Source organism: Sturnus vulgaris, chromosome 15, assembly GCF_052056855.1.
Source record: "Sturnus vulgaris isolate bStuVul1 chromosome 15, bStuVul1.hap1, whole genome shotgun sequence".
Classification (NCBI taxonomy): domain Eukaryota; kingdom Metazoa; phylum Chordata; class Aves; order Passeriformes; family Sturnidae; genus Sturnus; species Sturnus vulgaris.
The window spans coordinates 8,084,809-8,096,885 of record NC_142257.1 but is presented as its reverse complement, the minus strand read 5'-3'; the positions used below and the strand labels follow the sequence as shown (position 1 = coordinate 8,096,885).

Below are 12,077 nucleotides of genomic sequence, written 5' to 3'. Positions count from 1 at the left end.
CTTGCATGGAATACAGCAGTACAGCAGATAGACTTCATGGAATTTTTACCAACAAGATCAATTTAAAATATTTGCTTCAAGAGCTATTGATTACTGGCACCTGATAAAAGTTGATTTGTTTTGAGATAGATAAAACTGAAGTCAACAGCAAAAGTCATAACTTTTGGGTTGAGGTGGAGGATTTGGGTAGTTTTTTTTGGAAGAGTTACGACACACAATTCTACAGAATTCATTACAGACACAACAAAATCTTACTGGTTGTTAGATCCTTCCTCATCCCCACTGGGATTTTTTGTTTCATTGTTACAGCCCAGTCGTTGTTGCTGTATATGTTTCAGATCGTTATCTAAGCTGCTCTGCAGGTCGAAAAGATGCTGTTCTACAGCTGCTCTGATTGTTCTTTCTAAAATGCTAAAAAAGAAAAAAATACACAAAAGTCCTATTAAGAACTCTACTTTTGCAGTGATCAACTACACAGAAAGGCAGAGATAAACTTTACACTATAGGAATCTTTGATGGCAGTACTTCAAGGCAAAAGAGACTAACTTTTCCAAAAAGGCAGTGGAAATTACTACACGTACTATTTTTGAATCCATAAGATTTACATAAAGTATTATGAAGTTTATCAACTGTATTTTAAGAGTAATCAACACATTACAATAACCTATTTTTTAACAATTATACACAAAAACTTATAAAAGCCTTATATATTCATGTGACAGTAAAATCCTGTCTGTAACAGGTGAGAATCAAGCCTGGAACAGATTCCACTTCACCACATGTGCCTGCACCCTCTCCTGAACAGGGCTGTCCATCTCAAAAAGCAAAAGCCAATAAATAGCAGAGACAATCAGCAAGTATCTGACGAAGGACACAGAATATACCCAAAATTTCATTAAGAAAAAAACAGTATTCTTTAAAAACAGAATACTTTGCTGAGTGCCTCTCAGCCAGCTCAACCCAAAACACAACCCAACACTCTAAAAATCCGCCTGTAAAAATCTCAAACTATTTAATCCCACTTAAACTCTGGAATTATGCTTTTTTCCTCCACAGAATTCCACTGAGCTGTACTCAGTATCAATGGTGCTAAAGTTACAATGTGAATGCTATCATAAAAAACTTATGATGTATCTAAGTGTAAAACCAAAGCTTTGGACTATGGATGCAAGCACACTGTGCTCTCGTGCTCCTGCAGTCAACAACACTGACACACATTTGGTATTTCCTGCATTGGTGTTAAATGCCATCAGTGAAATTCTTCACACTAGAATATGTTCATTCTCAATTGTAATCATGAAACTTACTGCTTTTTTTTTCTTTTTGAAAGGATACGTAACTTCTATGCATGTTCTAGTAAGAGCACAATTCAAACGTTTTATATTTTCATTATACTTACTCTGCAGAGGCTGGCAAGATACTTATGGGAGAGATATGAGCACTGCAATAAAGAAAAAAAAGTTAATATAATGCAAAACTTATCAGACTAAATAGAAGTCTTGAAGACAACAGAAAGTAACTTAAAAAAATACTTAAATATTACATATGATAAAGCTAATAAAAGCAGAATAAACATGTGAAGAACACCCTGATTTACAGTTCTTCTATTATTTAAATGACAAAAAACTTAAGGAGCACCATCACAAGGCAGAAAGCTGTAGAAGCAGCAATGCAGATTTCTGTCTCTCAAGAGCCAATATTTGTTGTGAAACAAAGCTCCAAGCTCTCAGATGTATGGTCTTTCCCATGGGAAATACTAATCATTTTGTAGTCAAACATTTCCCGACACCTTCCTTAAGAATGCAGATTTTAACCTTGCTGCCTAAAGCAAATTCCAAATTACTCTGCTTTCCTCCACAGGATCTTCCCACTGTTGCATAATTTTGTTCTGCAACGCTCAACAGATCCACTGCACTCTCTGAGCACAGCTACAACCTTTCAAGTAGAAGGCAGATTTTGGGACAGGAGTCTGACTTGTAAAGCATCTGGAAATCTCCAGGCAAAGCCACTTCAGCCTAGAACATTAAACTCCTCAAGTGAGGGGTGGGAGGGTGGAAATCAATATAACTTCTAACACAAGTCAGTTCATTCACGTGTGTGTGGTCCCTCTACAATTTTTCATTAATAAGATTAAAATTTTATTATAAAAAGAATACTTAATACTTTAGACAAAGTGACAGCAAAGAATAAAAGATGAGAAATCTACTATAAACAGCTGTGAGTTGCAGCACACACATACACACTTCAGTCAAAAAAGTAAATATTAATTTCAGCTTAACTTGGAGAGAGGGAGGTAAAAAAAAGGCTTTTTCATTCTGTTACAGATAACTAAGCTCAAAAAACTGAAAAACATTTTTCTCCTCTTTACCATGCAACAACCCTGTTGCCAAAGTTGATTTAAAGTATTATTTTCATGAATGCATAAGGTAGACCCTGAAATGCAAGGGAGCTTGCCACTCCCCTGAAGAATTGAGCAAATCATTACCTCTGAGAGGTATCCTATCAGTTTCAACTGCTATGAGCCTTGCTTGCACTAAAAAATGCAGACAGTCTCTCTGTTTACCCAAGAATGGCTTCAACACAGCAAAGAATACCTTGGTTAGAACTTTGGAGGTTTATTAGTAGTTACCCCACCTGAGAGAGAAATCACCTCAAGTAGACTTTCTATTTTGCCTTCCTCCAAGTAGATGAAACACAACCAATAAAGGGCTTTCAATAAAATATAAGCTGATAAAAAAAGTGGTTAAAGTATTTATTTAAAAATAATTATACCAGTTTGATTAAGACACTTTGTACTGGACCAAGAGCAGAGTGCATACCATTTAAACCCCATATGGCACAAGTGAACAAGCAGGTGCTCATAGATGCTTTTAATCTCTTTTCTTCCCTTTTTTAATGGAAACTAACTAACAAATCAAGTTCATCTTATGATTTGTGTGTTTGCCTGGTGAAAAGCCAAAGCTGATCTATTTCAAATGCATTGACAAACAGGCAGCACTCAACCACTATTTCAAAACAGACTTAACTTTGGGAAATTAAAACATCTGACATAGAAGCCATTTCTTGCAGCCACTGATTTCAAAGCTGCAGATCAAGTAACTGAGAGGGGACATGCTGACATTTTATATATTTCTTACAAACAAAAAAATGGCAGGAGGTAGTTTACAGCTTAGGATATTTACATTTCATTTGTATTTCCATGCACTGAAGTTCAACATAGCCCTACAACCTGTATGAAGTTGATTTTCTGATAAACCTACTTCATATTAACAATGCTTGAAATAAAAAATGAAAATATGAAGCTACAAGTTCAGCTTCATGAACAAAGTAAGAGAAAAGAAGCATGATCTTAGGAAAAAAAAAACAGTAATATTTCAAAATATGAAAAATGTAGTTTTAAGTATCATCCCAGTAAGTTCTACAAAAGTTGCATGAGAAAAGGTATGCCTGTATTCTAAAGGTACAAATATATCATCGTGTAGATTGAAATTGATTTACAATTAAAATAGTCACTCCTTGGACAAATTGGGATAAAAAATGAGGCAATTAGAGCACAGAACACTGCAACACCCTAATTGCAAAAGAGAGCAAGAAAAACTCAGTCAAGGGCACAAGTACAAACACTATTTATAGGAAACTGTGATGACTTGAAATCCTTTTATTCTACCACTTGAGACAATGAGGAAGTGTGTCAAGAATAAGGAGAATCAAACTCATCTCCAAGGAATCCAGATGATTTCAGACATGGTACAGAACAAAATTTTCCATCCCAGTGTGTTAACCTTCAGGCCCTAGCACAGGATGGTTCTCCAGTACTTTTATGCAACACCTTTGGGAGCATTAGAGATACTCAGCAAAACCTGTGCATAAATCAGCAGAATTACAATCCTAAAGAATCCTCTTAGTACATGAAGAATATCTTAACATCTTCAACAAATCACTTTAGCAATTAAGCACTTTCTGAAACAAATATGACAATCTTGGGTGAAAAGCCATTACAACTTCTGAGCCCACCTACCACAGTTGAAGGATACTTTTTAAAAGCTGTCATTTATAATGCCAGACAGAGCCTTAACGCAGCATGACACAGCAAGACACAGGAAGGTAAACATTTTTGTTTCATAATGCTAACTCCCTCCTGAGAATCCCTTCAGCACTACCTCCCTATCCAGAAAAGGTCCCGGTAAAAATGTATCTTGAGTAGAAAAATACATTAACTGGAGATAAAACATGTCCAAGTTTTCCTTGGTAACTTCCTGACCGTACAAAGATTGTTATTTCTCATTAAAATAATCAGCTTTGGTATCATTTCATTTTTTTATCTCCAAATCACATTTAATCTCACATAACTTTAAAGTTAAAGCCTTACTTGCGATCATATCAAAATGACATTTTCTTTTCATATATTTACCTGTGCAGTAGAACTTTGCAGGCCATTCTGATTATTTTTGCTATCCCAAAAGAACACTTCATGTAAAAATGCTTCATCTGGAAGCCAGCAAAGCGAGCTGTGGGCTGCTGGCTGTGCATGCTGCTGGCTGTGCTCCGGGGGCTGCCTGTGAGCGGCACCTCTGGAGTGCTGCACTAAACCCTGCAGTCTAAATAGAAATCGACTGCAACATGAGGTCACTCCTGACAATAAGCTGCCCAATCAACACTTGAAAGCTCTCCTAACGTGTTGTTTACAGATTTTCCAGGATGAAAGGAGGAAAAAGTATTTGGTTGCTAAAAACAGCACTACATAAAATTAATAATGTATTTTCTAGCAATTTAGGCAGCTCTTCTATTCAGTCAGCTATATCATGCATTTTTGTCTCCCTTGGCAGGTGTTAATATTATCACTTCTCTCTCATCACAGCTAATTAAATCACAAAAGGGTTAACAAAAATAGCACAGAAGCAGTGAGGATGTTGCCCTTGTCACTGCATTTGGTAGAAACAAAGCAAACTGTTTGTACGACTTAGTGCCTGTCATATCTCATATTTTTACACATATAATTTTGAAAACTCCAAAACTAAAGAGTTATATATAAAGGCTTCTGACTGACAACATTTGAGATGAACTGCCCAATTAAAGCAAATACTGCTTGGCAAAGCTCAGGGATGAAAAATTTGAAATAATGACAGAGAAGGATTCAAAAGTATTTATTTCAACAGCGTATCTTAAAATTCAGCTGCAATGCTGAGTCAGCAATTCTTTACTCCAAAAGTCAGGACAGCAGAAGGGAAGGAGCCATGGGGAAAAGGCTTCTGGTAAAGGAGAACAAGTTTCCTTTACGTGCTCAACACCAACTTGTGAGCAACAAATGCTCCCTGCTGGGTAATGGGCTCAAAGATCACTCCACAGGTTTATAAGAAATACTGTTTTCAAGCAGTCACTAAACCAAAGTGCATTAATGATTATCCACATTCTCACAAGGTCTCTAACTCGAAGTCAAACTAACACCATGTAGAGCAAGAAAGTCATAGGTTTCAGCAAGAACAAACAGAATGAGTAGAGAAAAAAAGGCAGTAAGCAAAATTAGAAGAGAGTTATAGTCCAAATAACAAGGAGGAAGGTCAGATGCCCCATTGTACGAATCAAGATAAACAATTTCTTTTAGTACTCTTCATAGAGAGACCAAAATACACAGGTATTTGGTTACCAAAATCTGACAACAGTAAAAAGGCAACAAAATCCCATCTTAAAAGAACTGCAAGGATTATGTTTAAGATCTACTTCTTCTCCTTTTTCCTGTATAAGCTGCCACAGGCTCTACATCAGGACAAACATAAATAATCCAAATAAACCTTCATTAACAATTTTTTTTTTTTTACATCAAGAAACTAAGACCAAAAAAAGGCCACTAAATGCCTACATAAAAGCCATTAGGTTTGGGAAAATATTTACAATATTTATCGTGATTAAAAGTTGAATAAAGAGCACTTTGTCATTCACTTTATTCCCTTTTAAATGTTTCCTGCAGTTGTTCTGGTTTTACAGTTAAAATTATCCTTCTTCTAAAGGATTCCTCCTTATCCTTCCCCACAAATTATGTAAAATGCCAACCATAATTAATGCCTATTCATTTTTAATTAACCTTAAACATCAAGTAAAAATGTTTTTCTCTTCAGGCTATCCAATTTAAACTCTCAAACATGTTGTGTTTGTCACTACTGCTGTGTTTACACATTCCAGAAGCAACCTAATACTTGTGAATAGTTAAACCACAACTTTTTAAAAAACTGAATTCAAACTAAAAATAAGAAGCTTTCTTACTGATAGAGATAATTAACTATTAAAATATAATTTGAATTACAAAACAGAATCATGCTTCTGTCATTATTTGATATTTTACAGCTTCTTGCCATGAAGCAGAATGAAGTATGCAGCCAGCAGCTGAACAGATTCCAACCAAAAATCCATATTCTTGAAACTACCCATTCTTAGGCAGCAAGTTGTGATTTTCCCTGCATTTCTTCTGCTTTTAGTCACATTTTCATTGTAGATTCCTCCTCACTCCTCCCTACAAGTTCTTACATGCAGTGCCCATACACGCTGCAGAATGGAAGAGGTAAAACCATCTGTAGAAAACAGACTCTAAGTACAAGTAAAGTAGACTTAAAAATAAAACCTTGCATACTACAAACAAGTAAAATATAAAACTGTGTATTACAAGCAAGCACCAATAAGCTCTCAAATCAAAGTACGATTTTGTTTACACACTTTCATGAGAATTGCTCTTAAAAGCTGGGTCACCCTCCAACATTCCTGCCTATACCACATTCTGCAACTTCCAAACCTGCCCACAGCTCTCCAGCACCACGTGACAAGAAACAGTCCCAGGATTTCCCACTGGACGGATGGTACAGAACAGGTTTGGATCGACCAGTAAGCAGATTCTTCTTATTTCTGCTGCAAAATTTACTGCTTAAATGCCACATTACAGTTTCACTAAAATATGCCCTTTTTACCTTTCCCCATATAAAAATCCCTATACTTAATCTGATCTGATTCTACAGGCATTCCTCTGCTGAATTTGGGAAGTTATTTTAACCCATATTTTACTATTATAAGAACTGCATCTACATTTAAAGCTTCACTTTGTAGACACCAACACTCATCTCAAAAGTCTGGCAGTTTCTCTCTCTGACAGAAAAAATTACAATCCAAACTTTAAATCCAAACTCCAAGGCAGAACCAAGTTACCTTGTTGATGCTGTAACATTCCTGGAATCTGAGAGACCCCCTGTCATATCTAGATGCACCACAGCTGGCCTTTCAACAGGTTTCTCTGTGCTGTCTTCTGGAAGTTCTTCTGACTGCTCAAGCTTTACATCTTCCTCTTCTTCCAAGAGATCGTTGATCTAAAAAATATTTAATCAAAGTTAATGGATTGAAAAGCTCCTTTCAAGAGGTCCAGAGAATTAAAAGAGCATGAAAGGTATGAAAGTAAAGTGAAGAAGGAGAACACTTCAATTTTAGGAAAAGCAGGCACACTAGGCTTGCTTTTATGGAAAATTGTAAATTCTACACCATTAAAAAGCTGAACACTGGACAAAAACTGAAAAGCAAGAAGCACCTCTGATGCTATAAATGACCACAAACAGAATGAAGAAACAATAAAATCCCAATCATACTGGAATCATGAACTACAGAACCTTTCTTCTTCTATGTCTAAAACAGATAATTCTCCTCTATTCCACAGGAAGCCTTATTCATGTATCAGAAGCATTTTCAAACCTTCCTAGAGAAGGCTATACAAAACTCTATGAACCCAAACCTCAAAGACTGGGAATGAACACTTACAAAGTTTCTGTACTCTTGTCTATTTTTGTTTCTTTTTTTCCAAACACGTTTTTACTGAAGCAGCAAAATAAAGGCAATTTAAAAAGCAAAACAATACAGCTAAGTGGCAACTCAACACAGCAAACTTAATTTTTTAAAAAGCAACTATATCTAAAACATGAAAAGATACAAGAAAAAAGTGATTATGATTGACTCCCAAGATGCCCCTGTGATTGATTACTGATATCTCGATCTTGCAAACCCAAAAATTAAAGCAGCAACCTCAAGAAAGTATGCTTTATAGTATCTGTCACCAGTGTAAAACAAAAACACTAAATTAAAACTTCTGACGTTTCAATTTTTCTTAAGATTACACAGAAGACAGAGAGGAGATATTTGTTAGTTTTTAAAAGGGGCGTAACGTCTTATATGGCACTACATTCCACGCAAGATATGTATTTATTCCTGATTTTCCTCTGTAATTGCAAGAGGATGTGCCAGGGAAGCAAAGGCAAGCCCACCCACACACTGGGGCAGCTGCCAGCAGGGCTGTGCCCGGCAGGGACAGCAGCCCTTCTGTCCCCACTGCACCAGCCCGACAGAAGTGCACTGTTGACATCTGGTGGAGACACCACGAAATTAAAGGGACACCCCACCAGCCTTCCAACAAAGGGAAAAAACAAACAAAACGACACACCAAACAGATTTTGCGCTTAGGAAACCCTTTTGCTAAAACATATAATGAGGCACAGGCCAAGCCAGTAATTTCAAAGCATGAGAGCACAGAGCAGCTCTAGTTTTCAAAGCAGTTATCCCAAGTGAGTGACAGCCCCCAGCCCCCAGCTGCAGGAGTCACAGCCCAGCTTTGTTCAGCAGCTCCCTGCATGCAGCAGGGCTGTGGCAGCTCTCAGTGCCAGATGTACTCCTGCATGGAGCTTTGCAGAGCAGCAGCATTTGCTCAAGGAGTTCACACAGCAGACTCCAAATGCTGCCCACGCCTGGCACACCAGACCAACCTCTACTGCAGGGAAGAAGCAGCAGCCAACTGCCCCAGTACTTGCCTTACCTGTCTTGCTAGAGGAGGGGCTTGTGAGATAGGCTTTAAAATTCAGTACTCATGTTACCTACCTTAGCAACTGCCTATTTTTTATCCTTTTTCCTCTTTACAGAAAATACATCATTTTCAAGTCTTAGAAACACCATTTAAAAACTTTGGCACAGGAAAGCACCACTGATAACATCATCAAGTAGAGTGCAAGACCCTGCATGTTTCTGTAAGACACACCTAGAAATACTCTTGACCAAGACCAACAACAGACTCGCTCTTCATTTGATCAAAAAAACAAATCTTCATTCCTAAATTGGTAATTAGAAAGCTGTTTACAACAGTGTCTGTGTTGGGCAGAATATCACTGTTAGTTTAGTTCCTATCTATTTTTCAATATAGTACAGCTACACTTGCAACAAAAGCAAGAATTTCACAGGCATTAAGGAAATGAGCAAAATGCCAGATTTTGTCAGTTTGCAAGAAATTGCTAAGTCATACTAAAGAAACTGTAGTTCAATAAATCTTTCATAAACATAAATGTGTATAACAGACACTTTAATGGTAGCATATAGCCATTCAAAATATTCTTACCTGCTCAGTTATTGAGCTTAAATCATTAGTAGATGAAAAATCTTCCTCTTCATTTTCAAAAAACTCATAGTAGTTCTCCAGAAGTCCCGCCATTATTCTGCTAACTATTTCTTGCTCTTTCAGATCCTCCACATCTGTGTAAATGCTAAAGATTTCAACACTGTTTTAGTTTAAAATCTAAATGCAACATTTTCCCAAAGAACAACTCTGAATGTCTTCTATGACTAAGTGCTACACTTCACGCCATTATCCCCTACCCATTATGAACCCACAAAACTTTAAGCATGCCTTCACACTGCCTTATAAAGCTTTATACTATTTTCTATTTTAAAATTATGAATTAGCAACTATTTAGTCAATTAACTTTTCATGAGTGATATTTAAAAGTCAAATATTTTCCTGTGGAGAGGAAACAATAGTATAAGCTGGTAGTTTACCAGCCTTCCCCTGGAACTGTTTTCTTGCTACAAACAGTAGCCTTACATACTATCACTAAAATATCTGAACCTCAGAATAAACACAGTAATGCAAGAATCAAAACAGTGGTTTCTGATGTCACAGCTCAGAGACAAGCGGCTGTTTAAATCTTAGCAAAAACTGTAAAACCAAACTGGGGTGAGAGAGTGGGTGGGAATAGAAAAAGATTCTGCCTGAAACATATTGTGCACTTTGTTACTGCTGCTCACCTACCACGAATGACTTTAAACTGAACAGAGACACTCAAATTCCCATAGAAACAGTTAATGAACTTTTATAATTAACTTACTGAAAAACATCCGGGCCAAAGACTGCAGCTAAAGAACTTGCTGACCAAATTTCTTCATGATGCGATGCTACGTTAGCTAAAAATTTACACAGAAACTTCAACAAACTGTAATTAACAGGTGGAAGCTGCTGCAAGAGGAACCTCAACTTTCTTCCAAATTCATCTTCATTATTATAATCTGGAAAAGTAATAAAAATACTTTAGTCACAAAGAAGCTATCTTTTCATATTTGATAGCATTTTGCCTGACAACTACTTACTTCTGAAAATAGAACTGATTTGGTCAAACTGCAACCTAAAAATTGAAAACTGACTTGCATTTGTTCAATATAATCCACCACATTCTCTTCTGCACCTTTTCCCCTATTAATGTCCACTCAAATTCCTGATTTCAGAGGAAAACTCTAAGTTTTTGTTCTACCGCTGTTGCATAACAATTGCTTCACAGAAGTGCTCTACAGACAACAGCTCTAGATAGTGAGTTAACTTCCATCTAGTTAAATTCTTCTGGCAGACAAGCTACTTTGACACTTTTCCTTTATAAGCATCTCATTCTCACCACTCTTCCAGCTTTTATAATACTTAACTCATAAATCCAAGCTATTTCAATGTAATCATCTTCACACGTGCTTAGCTTGAAACTTGCTGATTCAATTTCAGATCTGAGAAAGGGTCACCACAAAATCTCATTCTCACCCCATTTAACTATACTCTTCATCAAAATATGTCCCCATAAATCTTATTTGTTACTTCATCAGCCTTACAGGCAGCAAGGTTCAAAGAGTTTACAGGTGTTTGTACCTAACTGAGAAATTCCATACACAGGAAAAGAAATACAGGGGAAAAAAAAAGTCAGGAAAGCAAAATGAGAGAAAAATTGATAGAAAGAGGCCTCCCCTTCTTTCTCAGACACTTGAAAACTCTTCTAAGATCAGTTAGAGAGGGAAAAGCACGTTTGAAGTGCTAAGCCATCTCTGCCTCTCTAGATGAGAGAACAGAGACAGCCTAGCCCTTAATATCAAAGCAAAGCATGAGTAAATTCCCTGTTGAGCATGTACAGGAACACCAAGCAGGAACTGCAGGATTTCATTTGCTCAGACACAGTCAACATCTGCAGCAGCTGAGTACAGGCAACCAAGCACAGAAAATGGTTGTCTCAGCACATAATACATTAAAATGAACATTTCATTGACAGACCTTACTCTAGAAATGCACTTGGGAAACAGAACAGGAGAAAAAATACTTCAAAAAGTACTTTAACAATGTAGACTTTTAAAAAGAAAGGAAGTACAGCAAGGTGACAATACACATCTCCATGTTTTGTCTACGTAATCCCTCCTGAAGTTTAAGTTCTAAACAAACAGAGACCCAAAGGCAGAACGTTCTTACCTCTAACTGAAGTCCTCTGGCACTAAAGCAGGGATACACACTTGTGGGACACAGGGCCACAGGCAGTGGGATCGCCACATTCACACCTCAATTACCCAAATCACCTGTCCCTGAGGAACCACCTGCCTGCAATGAGCTCCTAACGATGCATAGGGACCACATCTCACTGTATAATGAAGTTATTCTGAAGACTAAGCCTGGCCTAATGATATGGAAGTACCGCTGAAGAGGGAGAAGACCATAACTATGGTCTATGGAACTAACATATGGGTCAACAATTACTACCCCCTTCTGCACGTCTCTGAGGCAGCAATTCCTCTGCCTCAAATGCAGCTGACGATGTAATTCTGAAAACTGATATATGTCTGCCAGACAGGCAAAACCCAATTAGAGGAAATCAAAAGTCTTATTTTAGGAACTGAAAACACTGTTTAAGGGTTTATATGGTTTGATTTCCTTGTTACAGATAACTAAATTTTTCTTTGTAACTTTTACGCTTCAAAAAAGGCAGTAAAGA

At 37.1% G+C, this 12,077-nt stretch overlaps 1 protein-coding gene across 5 annotated transcripts in view; it reads right to left on the bottom strand.

Annotated features, from left to right (window-relative positions):
* Positions 1 to 12,077, bottom strand: part of FAM13B (family with sequence similarity 13 member B) — a 44,755-nt gene that overhangs the window by 19,780 nt on the left and 12,898 nt on the right. For all 5 annotated transcript variants that reach the window (XM_088173677.1, XM_088173680.1, XM_088173679.1 and 2 more), the window contains exons 5-9: positions 10,173 to 10,350; positions 9,407 to 9,551; positions 7,189 to 7,346; positions 1,400 to 1,441; positions 256 to 411 (exon numbers count right to left, since the gene is read on the bottom strand). In XM_088173677.1, coding sequence (XP_088029803.1) covers positions 256 to 411; positions 1,400 to 1,441; positions 7,189 to 7,346; positions 9,407 to 9,551; positions 10,173 to 10,350 — 679 coding nt within the window. The remainder of the gene's footprint in view (positions 1 to 255; positions 412 to 1,399; positions 1,442 to 7,188; positions 7,347 to 9,406; positions 9,552 to 10,172; positions 10,351 to 12,077) is intronic.